Source organism: Epinephelus lanceolatus, chromosome 13 (genome assembly GCF_041903045.1).
Source record: "Epinephelus lanceolatus isolate andai-2023 chromosome 13, ASM4190304v1, whole genome shotgun sequence".
Classification (NCBI taxonomy): Eukaryota; Metazoa; Chordata; class Actinopteri; order Perciformes; family Serranidae; genus Epinephelus; species Epinephelus lanceolatus.
This window is the reverse complement of record NC_135746.1, coordinates 13,776,444-13,799,325: the sequence shown is the minus strand read 5'-3', so window position 1 is coordinate 13,799,325 and position 22,882 is coordinate 13,776,444. Positions and strand designations below refer to the sequence as shown.

Below are 22,882 nucleotides of genomic sequence, written 5' to 3'. Positions count from 1 at the left end.
CAACTGACATTTGGTTTCACACTGGACACAAACAGCAGGCTCCCACGTAAAAGTCCAGAGCTTGTTTGGCACACCTACCTCCTCCTCCTGCCTGCCCAATGCGTACTTTCTTGCTATTTGTACTACAGTAGTTGCCCAGCTGCCCAGATGGTCTCATACTGCCACTTAATTATACTTCTTTGCTTTGGTGTCTAGTGCCAATAGGCCACCGACCAAACATATGACATGGTATATGACAAGCTTGGAGTGAGACCAAGTTGCCCTGGCAAAAATAATGTGAGGCTGATATTACTGTCTTTAAGAGGCTGTGGCGCATTCATTTTTTAAGCTAGCTATAAACTAGACAATCTAAGGCAGTTGTTCCCAACTAGTGGGTTGCGGGTCCATTCTGAATGACCACAAGTAACTCGCGAACATGTCGTGTTTGTAAAAAACACACTTTATATTTTGACGTACAGTTGATTTCTGGCATACAGCTTTTATTTTGAAGTGCTGTTTCTTGCTGTAGAGTAAATGACTAACAGCTACTTGACAGAGACAGCAAACTAGCTCGATGACATGGCGAAACGCAAGTGGGACGCTGAATATATTAAACTGTGTGGACCTTGAACTAATGACTAAGGAGAAGTCTGGACCCCATGGCTGGACCAGCTGGGAACCACTGATCTAAAGCATCCAGTGGTACCAACCATGTCGGTATAGCTTGTTGAGATGGGGGCTAAATTACGCTCCAAAGTTAGACTAAATTTTGGCAAGGGAACAACTGGCATGGCCATTTTCAAAGGGGTCTTTTGAACTCTCGCCTCAAGAGATCTGACTCAAAATGGGCTCTACGGGTACCCACAAGTCTCCCCTAAACTTGAGGATTGTTACCAGTAAATGTTAAAAATGTTAACTAAGAAAAAAACAAAGTCTATCAGTATGCAATTCTTTAACTCTCCATACTGATGTTTAATTACCCTATATACTTTAACAGCATAGTCGAATTCCTGAAATTCAGTTATGGCCTCTGGTTTTGGTGTGCCACCCCAGGATTTTCACTGGCCCCATCTGGCCACCCCTATACGAAATTTCTGGGGTCTCCATCGTACACACCTCACACACCCAAAACAATTCCTAAATTGATGTCTTCATCCAGCACTGTTTCTAAGTCTCATTCATCCGGACCGCTGCCATATGGTTACTGTACACTCACTGAACCACATCTGCTGTGTGTTACCGCACACACACACACACACACACACACACACACACCTCTCCAATGCACCCATACCTCAGACTTGTGTGGCCGATACAAGGTATACTCACCCACCCACCCACCCACACACATGCATACAGTAGCGTTTAACTCACCATCTGTTCGTTGAGGTCCTGTGAGGCCTCCATGGCTTCTTGAGTTGTGCTCCGCCACACACTTGAGGGGCAAAATAAATGAGAAGATAAAATATGGGTAAGTGGGTATAAATGAAACAAAGACACCATTTTGTATTTACCTGTGCACAGGTTTAATGGTTCATCATCACCTGTACTAACTTCCAGGGATGTTGCTTGAACATTTCCTTGCGGAGGGGGTTTGCAAATTTAATCAGTTACACACATTGTGGATGAAACCACGCACCGTACCGTATTAATTTCTGCCTTTTTTTCACGTCTATGTGCATCTGTCGGTTAGACCTTCTGTCAGTGTGTTTATGTGTGAGCAACAGGAGACTGAAGGAGGGAAGCGGCAGCGGTAACTTCAGCATATCATCTTCAGCCGAGGGTGAAGTGGAGAGATAATTGCAGAAGTAAATATCAACAATGAAAATGGAGAAGTGTAAATGATACGGCTGCTTGGCTGGCTCTGGCCCACAGTCACAGTGGCTGGCTAGCACGCAAAGACAGTGAGTGACCCTATTAATACTAGACAGGAGACAGGTTGGCGCAGGAGTCCGGAGCGACGGAGAAGCTGAGGTGATTGTCTACAACTTAAGTGAGATTAGATGTTGCGATCAGAACGAGACACTTGTTTTTTTTTTTTTTGCCGCTGTCATACAGAGGGTGACGCTGTGACAAAAGGCCAGCTGAAAGAATGGAAAACAACAGCATCATGGCACAAAATGGCTCCCCTCTAGTATACTGTGCTAAAGTTTGACAGCTGAATAAAAGAGTAGGCTGCGTAGACGTGCACTCAAACACAAAAAGTCCTTCCCTGTCATTAGATCTGTGGTTCCCAGCAAGTGGCGTAAGGAGTGCCAGCTCATACAGCATTTCTTGGTATCAGAATAATCCTCAGTATTGGCCGATAGGCAAGTTTAGGGATCTGAATCGGTATCGGGAAGGAAGAAATGGTATAGTTCCTCCCTTGTCCCTTACATGACTCTAACAAAAGACATGTAAGTAAAACGTTTACTCTTCCCCAAACGTTCATCAGTGTTCAAAATGCCAGCTTTATATAGAAACGTCCCAAAATAACAAGTAAGAACATTAAATTGGTGTAACAGAAGACTTTTGAGTTTGTTCAGTCTGTGTGTGTGTGTGTGTGTGTGTGCGTGTGTGCGCCCGCTGTGGAGTTTCTGGCTCGATCTTTTAAACTAACTGGCATCCTTTTAATTTTTCATAGCGTTCAGCTCCTCCTCGCCTGAAACCGAAGACAATAATGCGTCTCTCAGGTGAATTGATTTGTGCCCAAGCCTCCCTCGCTCGCTCCCTCCCTCCCTCCTCTCTTTCTCTCCGTCTCTCCCCCTCTCACCTTTGTGGAGGACAGAAGCAGCCGTCCATCCGTTTGCATTTCACTCTGCCCATCAAGATTTTATTCCTCTTTAGAGAGAACGCAGCTGACAGTAAACTCATGTAAATATTATTAATCATTTTAGGAGTAGTGGACTTTATGGAAATAAAAGTGATACATTTATAACATATTTGACTCTCATAGTCATGGATGGATTACTGAATAGGCCTACCAGGCACAGGCCAAGGGGCCCCAAGTTTCAAGGGCCCCACTGGCCTTCATCTGCAAAATGTCACTCAAGTTAACACGTACCAGGAAAAGACTCAAAATGACCACAAATAGATGTGAAGGAATTGAAAAAAGACACAAAATAATTATTAAAGGGGATAAAACAACCACAATCAGAAGCACAAGAAAAGAAAAGGACACAAAATTACCCCCAAAAAACACAAAACAATCACAAGGATACACAAAAGTACCACAAAGAGACACAAAATGACAAAAAAACCTTAAAAAGATGCAAAACAATTAAAAGGAGACACAAAATAACCACAGAGACACTAAAACATCACAAAGAGACGTGAGGGAACTACAAAAAGACACACAATAACTACAAAGGACGCAATAAAACCACAAAGAGACACAAAATGACCAAAAGGACACAAAAAGACCAAAGATACAAAACAACCACAAAAGGCAAAAAATTACCACAAAAATTACCGTAAAAAGACCACAAACAGACACAAAGGAACTATAAAGAGACACAAAATAACTACAAAAGGAGGAAAAACAACCAGAAAGAGACACAAAATGACAAAAAAAGGACACAAAATTACCTCAAAGAGATGCAAAACAATTAAAAGGAGACAAAATAACCACCAAACCTCACAAAGATACAAAGCAACCACAAAGAGGCACAAAAGACCAGAGAGATGTGAAGAGACTACATAGAGACACACAATAACTACAAAAGGGGGAAAATTTACCATCAAAGAGACATGAAATGACCATAAAGGACACAAAATTACCTTATAAAGACACAAAACAATTGTAAGGAGACACAAAAAGACCACAAAGAGACATGAAGGAACTACAAGGAGACACAAAATAACTACAAAAGGGGGAAAATTTACCATCAAAGAGACATGAAATGACCATAAAGGACACAAAATTACCTTATAAAGACACAAAACAATTGTAAGGAGACACAAAATAACCACAAAGAGACACAAAAAGACCACAAACAGATATAAAGGAACCGCAACACACAAAACAACCACAAAATGGGGAAAAAACAACCACAAAGAAATACAAAACGACCACAAAGGGCATAAAATTACCTCAAAAGACACAAAACTATCGTAAAGACACAAAAAATTATTACAAAAAGACTAAGAAGAGACAAAAAGGAACTATAAAGAGACACCAGATAACTACAGAAGGGGGGGATAACCATAAAAGAGACATAAAATTACCCAAAAGGGCACAAAGTTACTGCAAAAAGACACAAACAATCACAAGAATGGCAACAAGAAGACACCAAAAGACCACAAAGAGATGTCAAGGAACTACAAAGACACAGAAAAAAACTACAAAATCGGGAAAAATAACTATTAAAGAGACATAAAATGACCCAAAAGGACACAAAATTACTCAAAAAGACACAAAACAATCGCTAGGAGACACAAAAAGCCCACAAACAGATATGAAGGAACTGCAAAGAGACAAAAAATAACTACAAAAAGGGTGCAAAACAATCACAAAGAGACGCAAAAGGTGCAAAATTACTACATGGAGACATAAAATTACCACAGAGAGACACTAAAAACAACAAAGAGATGTGAAGGAACTGCAAAGAGACACAAAATAACTACACTAGAGGGAAACAACCACAAAGAGTCACAAAATGACCCAAAAGGACACAGAATTACCTTAAAAAGACACAAAACAACCACAAGGAGACACAAAGGACACATAACAATTCATAAAAGATGCAAAAATAAAAATGAAAAATCAGAAAAAGAGGAAAACCATCACAAATTCTGTATGTTTTGAGGAGGTGGTGGGGCCTTTTGCTTATCTGTGCCCAGGGCCCCATTGTTTTACAATCCGCCCATGCTCGAAGTGAGTATCAGCGCTGGTCTTTGAAAAATATATATGTATAAACTGCTGCAGTTAAATATTCTCATTTCTTTAACTGTTTAATTGTGACCAACTGCTTCACCCACCTCTTCTGTGTGTTACACGCCACTACACATGACAGCCTCACACGGCCCTAAAACCAGTAGTTAACCTGACACTGCTCGGGGAATCAATAGCGCCTGCCATTTCCTTCAGCGTCCCAGCAGAGAGAATTAGATTTCTCACTATGACTATCGACAGAGGAAACACATATGGGACGGCGGAGGATTAGAAAGTGCACTACACGGCTGCACTGCGGTAATTTCACGCTATAAAAGCCGCAGAGAGGAGAATGTTGAACAAACCGCAGACTGCTGCTGGATGGAGAGGTCGGAGTGAGAAGGCACATATTCAGTTTGACTCAAACTTTATTGACTGAGCCACTTTTACGCACGGGTCGATTTTTTACATGACATTCCCCCCCTCAGTCGTCTTTATTCTTCAGATGTAACTCTGAGCTTTAATGGGCCACACGCACTATTTACAGCAGCAATACTGGGACACATTTATTCTTATAATTAATCCAAATTTGAAAAATAAATGCGTGATATGGGGCTGCGTATTTACCAAAATATTCTTTCAGGACAAAATGGAGCAAAAGAGGAAAGTACCTTGTAAGGATGTGACGATTTTCCTTTATTGATGGCACACAATTATAAAATACACTTTGATTAAATAATAATATAAAACAAATAATATAAATAGTTTTATTTTGATTAAATAATTTCTTATTTTATTTATTAGGTTTTGTACCCCTTTCTGCTTCAGGACCACTTTTTTCAAGTGTCTCGCAATAAATCTATATATTAAAAAAGGTGGTTGTAGATAACTATCCTGCAAAACTAAAAATAAATAAATAAAATAAAAAAAAATACAAAAAGAAACAAATAAAACATATGATATAAATATTAAATAAAAAGGATAAATTTATTGGGGCAATACAAAGCCTATCATAAACTGATATTCTATTTTTATTTATTTATATTTTTTAAATATAGGTTATACTTCATATGACTGAAAACGTGAGCAGGCTGTATTTCCTCATCATATTGCAAAACCATCTATTTCCGGTTTGTTTTTTATTCTAAATGTCCCAACTATTTCTTTTTTTCTTTTAAAGGCCAGAACAATGATTTGTTTCCATCCTCCGTGCGTAAAGGACTTTATCATCCCCCCCACCCCCTCCTCCCCCCCAAAAAAAATCTCCACAAACCAAATCCCATCCATCTCTCGCGCATTAATGCGCATTGGTTAAGTATGAGTCCTTAATGTGAAATCTAATCTGTATGGATTACGGCAGGGCCTATCAGATTTTGAGTCGGCGCGTAACTTGTCATGTTGTTAGGGGCAGGCTAATAGCCAGGGGCCATTCAAACCCTGAGAGCCCGGCCGTGGTATAAGATTCCCGTTTCCTACATATCAAATATAAACACAAACTCCACGTGGGATGAGAGGAGAGATGGGGAGGAAAAAGTGGAGGACGCGCGGAGGGATGCTGACAGAGCAGCCGAGGAGGGGGGGGGGGGGGGGGGGGGCGAAATGCCTCCATGTGTGATGAAATCTGGATATAAAAAAAAAAAAAAAACAAGATGGAGAAGCCACAGTGACCTGGAGTCAAAGATCATCAGTGCAAATAAGCATCAGGATAATTTCATTTATATGAATTCATTTTTTTAAATCAAAATAAAAGCTTCATGGAACAGGAAAATCCAAATTAATATAACATTAAATTACGCACGTGTCTACCTATAAAGGGCAACATCTTTGCAAATAAATAGGTAAATAAAATGAATTTTGGCGGGTTTAAGGTGCCGATTTCAAAAAGAATTGTGGAAAAAAGAACACCAAATTAAATATTACAATGACCTCCTTTGGCAGACATACTAACAAATATATAATTGTCTTAAAATAACAATTTACACAAATAAATTCATGATATTCTCATTATTGTCAACTGTGAAAATTAAACTGTTTATACTCAATTATTGGAGGATTAATCATGTTAAATAAAGCATGATTTAAAAGGAGCAATGCCTCAATGTTTCGCTTAATATTCAAGATTTAATTTAATTAATCAGCCTGAATCAAAGTCAGTATCGTCCTCGGGCAGCAGCCACCTCAGCTGTCACCCACCTGATGTTTGTCACAGTAAATCCACACATCTATAAGTGTCTCCTTATCAAAGAAACAAAGTCAACATACCTGTGTTTCAATCACTTTCGTCCCCGGCAAGAAATCAGCTCCCAGATTTCCTTCACTTCTCCCAGACGCTCATGATCTGATGCAGTGTGGTCGCCTCACAGCTCTCCCTGCTGTCTGCAGCCTGTCACTGACTGGGATCAAAACACTTCAGCCACTGCTGCCCATTACCAGTAACAGTCCCCCCTCAAAAAAACAAGCCCGAGGAGTTAATCACAACTTATTAAACTAATTTACAAACTCAAACCGGAGTCCCGGGTCTCGGTGTCGGTGGCGGGAGCGCTCACCTCAGTTGGAAACACCATGATTTTCAGTCCGCGTCCAAGTTTGAGCACCGGGCTGTTCTCAGGCATTAGGCTCAACTTCATTATTGCGGACCGCGCCGCTGCTGCGCATGCGTCCAGCTGCCATGCGGACACTATTGGGCAAGTGCCCAAAGGACTAATGGGGTTCAGAGGGGAGGGGGGTACCAAAATGACATTCTTATTAATAGTTTGGCCCAAATGACGTGCTCACAGTTCTATTTATCCCATCAGGGCGAAAACAACACGCACCCACTGACCAGCTAGATTCATATATTTAGGCTATGTTTTTTTTATCTATATATATTGTGTTTTTACAGATTATTCATACAGCTGCTCCACAGTTGCACTTCATATTTTTTTTAAATAATATTTTTAAGAAAATAACAATGAGGAAATCATGTCAATCAAGCACTTTCTTCTTCTTCTTTTTAAATATTATTTTTATTGATGATAATTTATTTCAACATGAACATACAAACACCAGCAAAAATCCCTACACTCACACACACACACACACACACACACACACACACACACACACGAAAAAAAGGGTTCTTGACACCTAAATTCAACATACTCAAGAGTTAGTAACACAGAAAACCCAGCCCATCACAGACGAGAGTACGCAGGAACAAGAAAACCATGAAGGATAAAGGGAAAACATTTGAGTCCAGATACTGTAAAAGAGGACCCCAAGATTTTTCCCATTTATATTCACATTTTGGATGATTAAATCACATTTTTTCTTCTTTTTAAGCTTCTTTAATGTCTCATTTGCTCCTTAAGAGTTCACTATTGGCTTTTGAACATCAAAGCAGGAGTCCTCAATGTTTTTCAGGCCAGGGACCCCTGAGCTGACAGAGGCATGGAGCAGGGACCCCCCACTACATAGGCCTATACAAAAATTGTCCTGCATATTGAACTGGGCCGACAATAAAGGGTAGGGCAGCCTAAAGTGCAAAGTATTAACATACTGTCACGGTGCATACAATATTAGACTATTCAATTATGGACAGATTCATATATTTATGCATCATGAATAAATTTTATAAGGATTCCTGGGTATTAGTTAGCCTGTTATCAGTATTGTGTACTGGAAATTAAATGTTTGTTTTTTTGTTTTTGTTTTTTTCACAAAAAGGATGATGTATTTTTGTGATTATGTTTGATTCATGTTAACATGTATGCTATTTTCCGACACATTTTAATTTGGGGGAAAAAATCTGAAAAAATAAAATAAAATCATAAAATAAATATAAATAATAAAATAAAAGAAGCAAACAATAATCCCCCCCCCCCCCATTTCTGATATAAAACAGGAAACTTAGATGAGGTTTGGTCAAATTTAAGGATTTTGAATAAGACTTTGTAATTTGGGTGAACTGACACTTCAACACAGAGACACACATTATATTTCCATGGATGTCTAAATGGGCCCACTGTGCACAGGCCCAGGCATCCAAAAAAATGACAACATTACTTCAAAGAGACACTAAAACCTACAAAAAGGGACAAAACAGTGGCAAAAACACACAAAACATTCAAAAAATGACGACAAAAAATTATAAAAAGGGACAAAACAATGGCAAAGACACACAAAACAATGGCAAAGACACACAAAACATCCCAAAAAATACATAAAATTATCGGACCTGTGTGTAATTGACAGCAAGAGTGAAAAAATTGAATTTCCCCTCAGGGGGATTAATAAAGTATATAAAATTAAAATTAAAAAATAAAAATTAAAAACACTACAAAAGAGACAAAGCGATTACAGAGGGAGACAAAACATCCAAAAACACACACAAAATTACTTCAAAGAGACACAAAAAAACTACAAAAAGGGAGAGAGTGATCACAAGAGACACAAAATGTTCAACAAAAGACAAACTTGACAAACGGGGAAAGCAACCACAACAAGGAGACACAAAGCTACTAAAAGAAGACACAAAATTACTTCAAAGAGTAACAAAAACATACAAAAAGGGACAAAACAATTGCAAGAGCCACAAAACTTAAAAAAAGACACAACATTACTTCAAAGAGTCACAAAAAAAACTACTACAAAAATGGAAAAAAAACAATCGCGAAGAGACAGAAAACTTACTTAAAAGAAACACAAAAAACTATAAAAAGGGACAAAATGATTGCAAAGAGACACAGAACATCCAAAAAAACCCACAAAAAACTTCAGAGACAAAAAATGACTACAACAAAAAGGGGAAAGCAACCACAACAATGAGATACAAAGCTACTAAAAAAGACATGAAATGACTTCAAAGAGACACAAAAAATGACATAAAGGGTACAAAACAATTGCAAAGAGACACAAAATGTCCAAAACAAACACAATTACTTCAAAGAGACAAAAATGACTACAAAAGAAAGGAACAACAACCACAACAAGACACAAAACAACTAAAAGAAGACATAAAATTACTTCAAAGAGACACAAAAAAACTACAAATAGGGGCAAAACAATTGCAAAGAGACACAAAATGTTAAAAAAAAACCCAAATAAATTCAAAGGTACACAAAATAACTACTAAAACAAAGAAAACAATCACAATGACACACAAAAGATCTAAAAAAAGACACAAAAAACTTCAAAGAGACACAAAATAACTGCAAAAAGGGGGAAAGCAACCACAGCAATGACACAAAACAACTAAGAAAAGACATAAATTACTTCAAAGAGATGCAAAAATCTCCATAAAGGGACAAAACAATTGCAAAGAGACACAAAACATCCAACAAAAGACACAACATTATTTTCTAAGAGTCACAAAATGTCTCTAAAAAGAGACTAAAATTAGCAGCTAGGAAGAGATGCAAAACAATGACATAAATTAAAAGAGGCAAAACCACCAATAAGTCTTTGTATCTTGCAGGAAACGTAGTTGAGTCTTTTGGGGCCCATTGTCTCGTAATCCACACGTACATTTCTACAACACTGTGGAGGATGCAGACACAGGCAGCTTCTTCAAATGATGTCTCATTCCACTAGAAACAAGCCCCTGACAGAGAGAAAATACCCAGTAATACATACATCAGAGCAGAAGTACAAAATCAAACACACATGCAGAGGAAAAACACGGTGCTGGTTAATTTGTATATACAGTTATACACAGAGAAATAGAGAGTAATTGTGCCAATAAAAGCCCAAAAACATGCTGGGTGTACAAAACAAAATAACAAACATGGCTCAAACACATCTTGTGCGAGTAGAGTCAGACAGCGCTGCTCCACAGTGGCCCCACAGAGATGACAGATTTGGCCACGGAGCGTAGTTTATTTGAAAAATTGGATGTTTGTTATGGCTTATGGATTCTGTGACTGTTGGATCCCGCTGGCCTCGGATCAGCGCTCTTTTACCATGCTGTCATTTATTTGGGATGATGATGTCAGCAGCCTCTCTGACTGATCCCTGATTGTTGGTTTCGAGATCCTGCTGACATCCACACACACACACCCACACTCACATATACGCACATGCATCTCACATTCTTTCCCCTGCTTTTCTGCCCATCTCATGTGCACAAAAGCAATTTGTTTATATGATTCAAAGGGCCTCTCGGAGCCAAGGTTTCCCTTGCATCACACACACAATTACAGACAAAAAAAGTTGTGTTCTTTGTGGCATCAGCTGGCAGAGAGAAAGAGAAAGTCACTGTCAAACTAGCTAAGTAAAGACTGAAAAGGAGGGATCTGAGAGAAGAGGAGGCTGTGATATTAATTTTCTTACTCGGTCCATTCATCTTCTTTTTCCACGTGTCTGCAGAAAAAACATGGATGCAGAATTAGTGATGTCACACAGTGGCTGCTCTCAACTTTGGGTTTATATCTTGTCATGATGTCATCACTTATTAGCAGCAAGACAATTCCGGGAGCTGAGGCTAGGCGAGGAAATGGCCACCACCATGCTGTGCTACGCAGCAAGTCCTGTTAAACAACAAAACACATCTGTCTCTGCCTTCTAGACCAACACAGAAGACTTTTCTGATCCGACACCCCTATTGGCCGCTCAGCATCGTTTGGCTGTGGCCGTCGCAAGTTGACACACGTCTGAAAAATAAATCTGTTTACCGACGTGACAGCATTATGGTTACAGTTTGGTTGAGGTACAAAAACCACTTGGTGAAGGGACAGCTTCATAGTTTGGGTTGAAATGAGTACTTTGGTAAGGTTGGGAAACATTCTGGTTTAGGTTCAAATGACAACTTCGTTAAGTGGAGCTTTGTTGTCATGGTTACAATAATAAAACATTTGTTTTAAGGTTGAAGACTGATTGTGGTCTTCCTAAAAACAAAAAACCCAACAACACTGACTGTTGGGTGGACACAGGAAATGAACAGCAGTCCCCTAGTTTGATGTTTCTGTAGCAGAGGACGAGTTAGTGCAGCGATAAGGACATGATCCCTCTCTGGCTTCCCGCCACATTGGAAATAGGTTTTTCTTGCATTTGGGTTTAGTGGGACTTGAAATACAGTGGATCATTGCGAAATATAGCTAAATATTAATTTAAAGGAATACTTCACCAACACAATTATCATTTCAGTCAGGAACACTTTTGTCAAAGAAAACTTTATTTCCATTTGCAGTTTTATATTTGGTGGCATGGCTCTGTTCTGGGGCCTCTGCCTTTCCTGGGGCCTACGCAGAAAGCCTCTTCCACACACCTACGTGGAAAGCCATAAGGCAGAGAGAGCACACCTCTCTGCCCTTCCACATGCAAATGAGGAAAGCCTGAAGCAGAGAGAGCACACCTCCCTGCCCTTCCATGCGCCTACGTGGAAAGCCTAAGGCAGGGAGAGCACACCTGTCTGCCCTTCCACGTGCAAATGAGGAAAGCCTAAGGCGGAGAGGGCAAACCTCCCTGCCCTTCCATGCGCCTACATGGAAAGCACAGGAGCAAAGACCAACCGGGAACAGAACAGAGCAGCATCAATGACAAACAGAAATGACATGGATAAGTCAGACAGACACATGAAAAGGAGGCGCTGGAGTGGAGGCAGGTTGCAAAGCGGCTTGCAGAGGAAGCAGCAACAGTAGGCAGGCCAGAAATTTGTGCAGGAAACGTTGCTTTTGTTGCATGCAACCACGGTAAACAATGAATCCCAAAATTGAGAAAATTCTTGATGCATTAAAGCAAAAAGTGACCGTGTTTAATGGCAGGTTTTCCTCACAAATGCAATGTACCAAGGGGAGAGTAATTGATATACAAAGGATCATTATATAGGTGAAGTATTTCTTTAAGACGATCAAATTCTTTTGGACAAATCTATGTTTTTTGTGTCCAGCTTACCATTCACACAAATATACCCCTCTATATTTTATGAGGAATTATTACCACATTTGCTACCAAGCCACACATACTGAGACTATACTGTACCTTGACCCCTTCACATATAGTGGCCACTACAGTGGACAGCAATTTAAAAGCCATCTTCTTGTACATGCATGGGGTTTTGATGCTGTAGTTGTTAAAGTCACTGCAGTGAACCCGAGTGTGTCGTGCCATACACTGTCACCCACTGGCCAGGTGTTGTCAGTGCAACACAAATCTCTCAAAACCAAGATGGCTGACAGATAGAGAAAATGTTGTGCAGCTCAAGAATATCTTGCCAATCCCTCTGTAATAGGAGACTCTGACAGGTGAATAAAATCTGGTCACATAAAGTAACATCTAAGGAGTGATACAGTTGTTAAATATTCCAAATATTGATTATATATTGCAAGGAAATTTGTTGTTCTTGAAAATACTTTTTTTGGCTGTAAATCAAATGCATGTTTAAGAAATGTCTTGCTGTGTTAAACTGATGCAAAAACATCATGCATGAATTATTACAACTTTGGTCAAGATTTTTTCTTGAAGTTCATTTTTTTAAAGTCAGCATGCAGCAGCTATGACAGAATGTATTTCTGAAGACACATCTGTCTCACCGTTTAAGGCATACTTTAAATGTGGTCACCTGGTAGAAGGCAACAAAGGACAGGGTATCCATTCGTCGCAAAAACAGGCTGACACACTCACTGTGTACTGCTCAGCTGCCTTTGGACCCTGAGATGAGACCTAGATGAAATTAGGGAGTGATGCAAATTCCCTGGTTTGTCTTCCTGTGAGGTGACAGTGCTTTACAACTGAGCTTTTCAGTCCCTTCTTACATAAGAACTGCAAAGTCATATGATGCCATGCGTAGTAGGCATGACATCACATGATGACTGATGTGTGTGTGTGTTTTGGCACAGCACGAAGAGGGTCAAATTCAAACCCTTGGCATGGCCTGTGGACAGACACTGGCATGGGAAACAGGGGCCTGATGCTGAGAGAGAGAGTAATAATCGCTGTAGTCATTGTCGCTAAAATGGCCAGTTGGGTAAAATGGCCTGAGATGCTCATCTGGAATCGTTCCATAAAGTTTATATGAAGTCCATCAAGACTGATATCATGTCCACACCAAGAAAGGGAACACATCAAACTCAGCTTGGACATGGATTTTTTTCCCTCATGTCTCATTTTAATAAATATAAATGTAGTATAAGGGTCCACATGATGAGCTGTATGCACAGGCAGCATATAGTCTTATCCTATGTGTCTCTCTGTCTATTGTTTTCCATTTTATGTACATAACTACAGAGATTGTGTGGGCTCTGAGGACTTCCATAACTTATATGACCTCCACACAGTACTGTCCCTGAACGCATCCCGTGTAGCCTCTGATGGAAAACTGAAGCTGCTGCTCTTGTGATGTGCTGCCTCTAGTATGCAGCCTGCATGGACATTGTGTTAAAGCTGGGGTAGGCAATTTCATTTTGCCGTTGTTGGGCAAAGATCTTGTAAGAAACGTGTTGTAAACCAAGTGGTTTGAGAGAAAACTGGACTTCTGTACCTCCTCTTGGCTGTTTTCAGACTATAGAAAATCTAGCTTATGACGGGACCAATCACAGGTCATTTCAAGTAGAGGATGTCCCTATTAGCTATCCTACAAATGCTGATCTGCACTTCCCTTCGGTGAAATCCTGATTCAGTGGCGGAGAATCCTGCAGAGAAAGTTGCCATCTGGCAATAAACAAACAAAGCATGTGTCAATATTGGCAAAGTGTTTTCAGAGATGAAGAGGAAAACCTGCCAACAGTTTAGCCTTCAGCTAACCAGAGCTAAAGACTCACTGCGCCTTCAACTTCATGTTTATGTAGCTAACGTGAGCTAGAGCCTTGAATCACAGTGTGTCCTCCGCCTCACTTTCCTCAGCTACAGACCACCTCACCAGGAGTAGACAGGAGCTCTGGAGATGGATCCCCAGTGAATGCAAACCCCAGCTCCAGGGGACCAGGCAGCCCCAATGCTTAGGATCAGCAAACTTTCTGTTGCTGCCATTACCCAGGTTAGTGCACCAAGCTAAATTGACATCACATGTCAACGTTTGGTCATGGACTTTCCATGTCCATATACGACATGAAAGGTACACTGGGTGCGTTGGTTGTTGACGTTCTGGGCCTTTTACATGCACTGTCTTCTTTCAAGATATACTTCTTTTTTCACAGGAAAACTTTGGACTTTGGAGTCGGTCCAGAGCAGCAAGGAGTGAGGTGGCAGGACCGTGGGGTGGCTAGCAAATTCTTGTTTCATTTGTGGTCTGGTAAACAGAGAGACGGTGGGGCAAGGAGGGGCTAAACGAATGACTTGTGCGCTACTCTACAGTGAAATAAGATTAAATAAATCCGTGTATGGGAAACACAGGGTTACAATATTATGCGTGTGCTTATGCCCGTGGTCGTGTGGTGGGAGGGGCTTTGGACTTCTGCTTTTTTTGCTTTTTGCCTTCTCAGATTTCTGCATCTGACATCTTTAAGTGACTCGTACACGCCTCTTATAAACAAATCTTTTTGTATTAATGGTTCTCTTGTGAGGCTCTTTACACCTGCCATCAATGAGCTTCACAAGCACAGTTAAAAAAAAAAAAAGCACCTGATCCCTCACTGGCTTCCCACTCGTTAAAAATCAATTTCCCTGTTTTTCAGTGCAGACAGCAAACTCGTAGAAAATAGTCTGAAAATGCTTAGCTGGACAAAAACCTTTGACACACACTTTGTGGGTACGGTCAGGAGGAGAAGGTTGGGTGAAGTTTACTTTCCGTCATAATATCAGTTTGTTTGAATCCTGTTCGACTCTCACTGTACGGCTTTACCCGTTGTGCCTTCTCCCTCTCCCTCCTGCCCGAGCCTGCCGCTCAGTGATTGACACATTCTGGCAGAATAAATTAAAACCTCAAGCTGTGACAGAGCCCGAAATAGCAGGAAGCTGTCGCTGACCTGCAGTGTCTAGTGCCACATGTCAGCAAGCTTAAAAAACTTGGCAGGACATTCTGCACAAAGGAAGCATGTACAGGTGTTTGTATGTTTCTGGCGCGTGAGTGTGTATACAGCACATGAGTCACAAGCGCTAATCTGTGTTGATGTTATAACTACACCTGCAGTGTCAGGAATTTGTCCTACAGATGGTTTTAAACAGAGCCAGTTCGCTAACGTTTGCTGCTTTTTACTAAATCAATTCCAACTTGTTTAATTAAACTGAAACCACTTTGGAATTTGAAGGCAGTGGCAGATGGATCTATTTTTTTAGCCAGCTGTTCTCTGGAGGGTGACGCTGGGGTGGGGGGGCTAAGCCCCAAGATGTTTAGTGGCGTAGGACTGCGGTTCCCTTTGCCAAGTCACAGAGCTCCTGGTTCTTGCCAAGCAGGGGGTGGGTGAGAGAAAATGCCATTTAGCTGGCCGGTATTTATAGATATGTGAGGAACTTGTGCTCAGGCTGGGCCGAGGTGCTGACGACGTAAAACGAGAGGACGCTTCCAGAAGTCGAGTGTCAGGGCACACAGATAAAAATACCCGGTGAACGATGGGCTTGGTCATTAGTGGCGCAGTCTGGCATGTGACATGGCAGCATTTCAGAGGTGATTTATGATTATTACTACAGCTAACCTATACCTCTCCCTTTCCTGCCCCCACCCTCCATCCCAAAATTGGTTTGCCAAATGGAATGGCGCATGGGGTTTATTTCAGGGGCACAGAAATTTAGACTTTGGCAAAGTGCCACGGTTGGGTTTCAGATTTTATCACAATATTGAAAGAAACACAAATGCAATATTTAATCAATCTTTTGTGCTAATTAAGATGGCGGTGCACGAGTCAAACGCATGCTGCTTTCATGTTTCATGCAGGTGCAAGGATTGTTTTTCATGAACATTTTAAAATGGTGCTGACTCCCTGCTGGCATATGAAATGACTTACTGTTAGTATCAATCAATCAAATAATTCTGCATAAAAATGATGTTCAAACTACAGAGGGAGGGATAATGAGCTCATTGCAGGCCGCTGCCTTCCCTAATTGCCGGAGCGAGCTGCCACAGGGAGGAACAAAGGAAACATTTAACACATCGTAAATTCCTGTAATGTCCTGCCGAGGAGCTGCCGCTCCGGTTACACTTACAACTTTTTTTTTTCGCTGACTCTCTATTAGTGTCTGGTGACAGAAAGAGACAAACATAATACAGTCAGAGACAGTTAAAGCAAAACATTAAGTTGGCTTTTTCTGCATGTTTTGGGTTTCTTTGTGTGTGGCCTCCTGTCATGACTACAGTAAATTCTCTGTTATTCCTCTGTGTTTGAGCCATCAAATGGGTGGACAGTGATTTTAGTATCAGGCGCTTCACGTGGCAGGAAGGCTGTTTCAATTTCAAATTAAGACATTTAAATTTTTAAAGCTTGACATATCACTTTTACACAATGATTTCTGGCATTAACATGCAACCCCCTTTCAGACATAATTGGAGCTATTTATCGTGTGGAGAACATGACTTATGTTTCCTTTCCTTCATTTTAAATACACTGAGTATCAGGTCCAGATTCAGACTTGTATAGTGTTTCTCCTGTTACACAGACGGGCGAGCTGTGCAGCTGAACGCTGTTAAAACACACAAATACAGCACTTCTCTCCAAGAGTCTGCAGAGAAGTGCTACAGTGTCTCGCTGAATTCCTTCCCAGTCTTTTGTCCCTCAAGGCAAATGATGGAGCATATGCCTTTCACTCGCTGAGATGGTGATCAAGTGTGTGAGAGCGGTTGAGGGAAGAGATGGAAAGACGGAGAGAGAGAGGGTGTGTGATTCTGTCCCACATCGAGCGTCCTCAGAGACTCCTCACTTGTGTGAAAGCATGATACAGTACAGCATGTGAGTTCCACACAGACGTGGACTCTGAGTGTGTGAACACAACACGTACTGCATGTGTGTGGGGGTTTTTGGAGGGGGGGGTGTGATCAGGCCAACAAAATTAGTTTACCATCAGCTGTGCTCTGGCTCTCATTCGGTCCCAGCCTCCGTCCAGTATTTCTTCCAGCTCCTTCCACCTAATGGCGGCTCAGGGCGGTTTTACTGCACCACCCTGGGGAGGCTACTGTGGCCAGATCCAGAACACTTGGCTTTATGTGGATTGAATGTTTTATGGTTATGGACATAATATTTAAGTATAGGAACAGTCTCACATGATTCCACCCCCGCACAACGATCCCCAGCCCTAATAATTACACCAGCATAGGAAAGGTAAGTGGGAAAAGTCTGTATACTGTATCAAGACGATATAATGAAGTTATGTAACTGTTAAATGATTGTGGAATGTACATATTAGCCAATTAATCAACTGACAGCAAATGAATTGGCAACTATTTTGATAATGTCTTGGCATTTTTTATGCAGAAAATATGTCATGGTTAAAGTTTCGCACATTTGAGAATTTGCTGCTTTTCCTTTTAATTATTTTAATCCTTCCAATTTATTTCTAATAAAGTAGAGGTTTGAACTGTCAGTTGGACAAAACAAACATGATGAAGGTGTCATTTTTGGTAATTACGTAAGAATTCCTCACTATTTTATGAATTTTTACAAACCAAACAATCAATCAATTAAAGGGTCACTTCAGTATTTTTCATCCTTCACCATACTTTCCCAGGTTTTTGTGTCTAAGTGACTAATGGGAACAACAGATTTTGAAATTGGACCATTACTGAGAAAGAGGGCTACAGATGGCAGCGACGAAATGGGCTGTAATATAATCATTGGGGCAATTGTGCATCGTCAGTTTACATCCACTAAAAGTGCTTGTTTTGACACTGACAGGATCATATTATTATTATCAGTGTCAGACAACACTATGGAATGATCCCTTCAGAGACAGACCTTTTTGTTAAACCAGAAACAGCCCCAAAATCAAAATTGCCAAACCCACCAGACTCCATTTAAATAAACAGTAATTTTATCATGTATAAAGTCAGCATATTTTCACATCTAACTGGATGAATAATGGTTTACTTCAACAAAACCAGGGTTGGTGATTGTCAGAACAGTGGAAAAACAAACTAAGATGACTTTTATGAGTTTTACTTTGTTTCTGTCTGCTTTGAATGAAGTTTGTTTTATGATGATAAAATTACTGTTTATTTAAATGGAGTCTGGTGAGTATGGTGATAGCAATTTCAAGGTAATTTCTGGTTAAACAAAAGGTCTATCTCTGTAGGGATCCTCTCCATAATGTTGTCAGATTACGTAAAATAACAATATGAGCCTGTCAGTGCCAAAAACAAACACTTTTAGTGGGGTTAAATTGACAGTGCAACCATGCCCTGAATGATTATATTGCAGCCCTCTCGTTCAATCCTGGACCTAATTCAAATAATGTCTCTATTAGTCACATAGACACAAAAACACTGGAACAAAGGGTCTGGGTTGAAAAATACCGAAGTTACCCTTTAATGGAGAGAATAGTCAGCAGATTCATCCATTATGAAAATAATCATTGGTTGCCGTACTATACAAAATAGTTAAAATCAGCTACAGCAGTGAAATCCTACTTTACATTAGTGCAGTATCAGTTTTGCCAATGCTGACTGGCTATTGCATCGCGAATTGGTTGCTGAAGTTCTGATTTTTCACCTCTTGTGACTAAGCGTATGACACGTAATCGCCTCAGGTGGAATTTATACTCCTGCTTCGAATCAGCGCCAAAGGCTCTGTGCCAGTGTAGAGACTACACTGTAGCCTGATGTGCACCTCCCCAGAAATGTAACCTACACGTCGCGGCAATGAAGACCTCCTGTCTGTTATTGTAAGCTGAAACCATTTCCCTCAGTGGAAACAAAGCTTTTATTTACTTTAATTTCACAGATAAGAAACAATAAATTGTGAAGACAATAAAGCCTCCACAAAAAAGCATTTTAAGTCTTTGATTTTTCCTGGCTTCATATGAGCAGAGGAAATCTCCGCTTGTCTGCTAATTTATACAATGTAAAATGCCATAGGCTTGTGCTAATAACATTAGCATGTTATATTTGTTTGGAAATGTATTTAGTATAAGACAGTTGTTTTGTCGGTGAACCTTGTGAGTTGTAATGGAGCCGAATTTTAAAACGTTACCTTTGTTAAATGTTGCTGTTGTCCCTGGCTTCATATGAGTACAGGAAAAGTCCACTAGCTGCTAGGCTAATTTATACAATGTAAAATGCCATAGGCTTGTACTAAAAACATTAGCATGTTGTATTTGTGGGGAAAATGTGTCCAGATTTGTGTACTTGTGTTTGAAATTGTTTCTATTAAGCCATGTTTAATGTGTGTTTAATGTGTGTTTTGAATCAACTAAACTTTACAGCACTTCACAGAAACCTCCACCACTGACTAATGTTTTGGAGGTGTAACTGCAGACTGACACAAACACCCCACCGCACAAGTATAAATGCTCACAACGGCGTAGGCCACGTGCATAGGGTCTGCCATGCAACTATAAACCCCCCTTTACTCACTTTATTTGTGCTGCGTAATGTGCATATTTCGCATCATTTACATTGTGTCCATCACGTCCATCGTGCCACCTGGCAGAAATTTGCATTTAAACGCGTCTTAACATTGACTTTACATGTAATTCACTAGTGTAAACTGTGTTATTCCCGCCCGGTGTGAACACAACATAATAGTGGAGGTTTTTACAAACCAAACCATATCAAACAGTAAAAGCTACTTTTTGGAAACTCGCAGTCCTTCGTTCTTACAGTTTTGGACTCTCATTCGTTCAAAGAGTATAGAAAATTACAAAATGCAGATATGCAAAAACTACAAAATGTTCCCCTCTGTCTCGAGGCAGTTGTATGTCTTAATAAAAAAAGACAAAAAAGAAATTAATTTCCTCATTTTGGTGCAGGAACAGTAAAAAAGTATATCCCACAATTAAGCTTTTATGTATATAAAGATGCAGCTTAATTGGAGCATCTTTAAAAGCTACACATGGTTGGTTTTTGTTGTTGTTGTCGACTTCAGGAGGAAAAAGGATAAATGAAGAAGGTGTGGAGAGTCAAGTCCCTGGGCACATATATCTCTGAGGACCTCACATGGGCACATAACATGAACTGCCTGATCAGGAAGGCACAGCGTCGATTATATTTCCTGAGAGCTCTCGGGAACATCAACCTGTCACAACCTCTGCTGCTGTCCTTCTATCACTGTTCTGTGGAAAGTGTTCTGACTCAAGAAAGCCCTGCAGAGAGTGATAAAAGCTACACAGAAAATAGCGCACACACACACATACCTACCTGCTCTGGAGGACATTTTCACCTCCCACTGTCTCCAGAAATCGACAAACATCCTGAAGGTATCACCTTGCCCACCATCTGCTTGACCTCCTGCCCCCAGAAAGACGTAATCAGACAATTAAAACACGCATCAGCAGACTGTTGAACAGTTTTTAACCCCAAAGCCATTACTACACTGAACGCTGCACTGAAATCACACAACCAGTGATATTTAATATTTATACTTACATTGTGTGCAATAACTTTATTTTTTTTATGTGCAATGATTTTAACTTATTTTATGTTCATGGCATATGTTGGCACTGCTTGTGTGCGCGTGTGTGTTTAGAGTATGAATGAATTATATCTTATCCCCTACTTTATTATTTATTTATTTATTTTATTCTGTGCATTTAATTGAATTGTATTCATTTACAATTACAATAAAAGGAATTGAACTGAATTGCTGCTGTTTCTCTTTTTTGAATTTTTGTTTTGTTTCTTTGAAAAGAAGAGGACACAGTTTGAACAGTGCCGGATTGATTCACGGTCCGCTCCGTCAGAGTCTGTGTGAGAAACAAGACAGGGGGAGGGGAGACAGAGAGAAGGTAAAGAGTATGTCAGCTGGCCACATGGTGGTGTGTGCTGTCATGTTAAAACAGTTAGCCTTTGATAGCTATTGCTGCAGCGGTCAGGGGGCAAATCACTTGTGATTTTCACTGCTGTGAACTCAATGTGTGTAGCTCGTGCGCATGTTAATGTGAATGAAAGAGACAGAGAGGGAGAAAGAGGGAGATGTTAAAGAAAATCTGTTTGTTAAAAAGTGACCAGATCTCTGTGCATTATCCTTCCATACGTTACCGCCTCAGAAACATCTTACATCATGTCCTGCTCTGAAGAATAGCCTCATAGTCGATGCTGTGTCATCAAGTTCGAGGACTGTTATCAAATCCTGTATCCACCTACTCCTGCAGCAAATTTGATATCATCCAATTGCACCATTATTAATGAGATATCTCACAAAAGTTGAAAACCAGGGATTGAGACTCTGGTATTTCATGGGCATTGTCTTTCTAAAATTTGTGTAAAATAAGCTGCAGACTGCTTATGCTGACACACAGAAGCCCTCTTCAGGCCTCATTAACACAACCAGACCAGTGTTGTAGAACTGCTGTGATTGCAGTAAACTTGTGCTGAAGTAAAAGTAAAAAATACCACAGTGTAAAAAAAGTACTCTGTTAAAACTAAAAGCCCTGAATTTGAAATTCAACTTGAGGAAAAGTACAAATGTGTTGGCATCAAAATTGAGCATAGCGGTAGTTCAGACAGCACACGATGTCAAGCTCAGCTCACATCCCAGCTACATCAGCTGATCTCAAACACCCAATCAATTGATGGAGCAGCTGATTCATGGAAGGGTCCAGCTGATAGATCACATCATTCCTTTCTACGCAGCCAATTGGTGAATCTCATTCAAGGCTCCCTATTTAAACTGCTCTGGCCGGCCGACTGTTGCTGCTTCCTCTGTATGCTGCTTTGCAACCTGCCTCCACCCCAGCGCCTCCTTTTCATGCTGTGTCTGACTTATCAATGTCATTTCTGTTTGTCATTGATGCTGCTCTGTTCTGTTCCCGGGGGTCTTTGCTGCTGCTCTCCCTGCCTTAGGCTTTCCATGTAGGCACATGGAAGGGCAGGGAGGTTTGCTCTCTCTGCCTCAGGAGGGGCCCCAGAACAGAGCCATGCCACCAAATATAATACTGCAAATGGCAATAAGTAAAATAAGTTTTTTCGCCAAAAGTGTTTCTGACTTTAACGTACTTAGGGTAGCTTGTGAATTTCCTCCCAGGGATCAATTAAGTTTTATCTCAGTCTATAATATT

General features: G+C 40.4%; 1 protein-coding gene across 4 annotated transcripts in view; it reads right to left on the bottom strand.

Moving 5' to 3' along the window:
* eya4 (EYA transcriptional coactivator and phosphatase 4) overlaps positions 1–7,498 on the bottom strand; it is an 80,124-nt gene extending 72,626 nt beyond the window's left edge. For 2 of the 4 annotated variants that reach the window (XM_033648654.2, XM_078173776.1), the window contains exons 1-2: positions 7,094–7,498; positions 1,354–1,414 (exon numbers count right to left, since the gene is read on the bottom strand). In XM_033648654.2, the coding sequence (XP_033504545.2) occupies positions 1,354–1,386 (33 nt within the window). In that variant the 5' untranslated portion in view covers positions 1,387–1,414; positions 7,094–7,498. The remainder of the gene's footprint in view (positions 1–1,353; positions 1,415–7,093) is intronic. The other 2 variants (XM_033648653.2, XM_033648655.2) reach the window with 1 other exon arrangement.
* Positions 7,499–22,882: the final 15,384 nt, after the last annotated feature.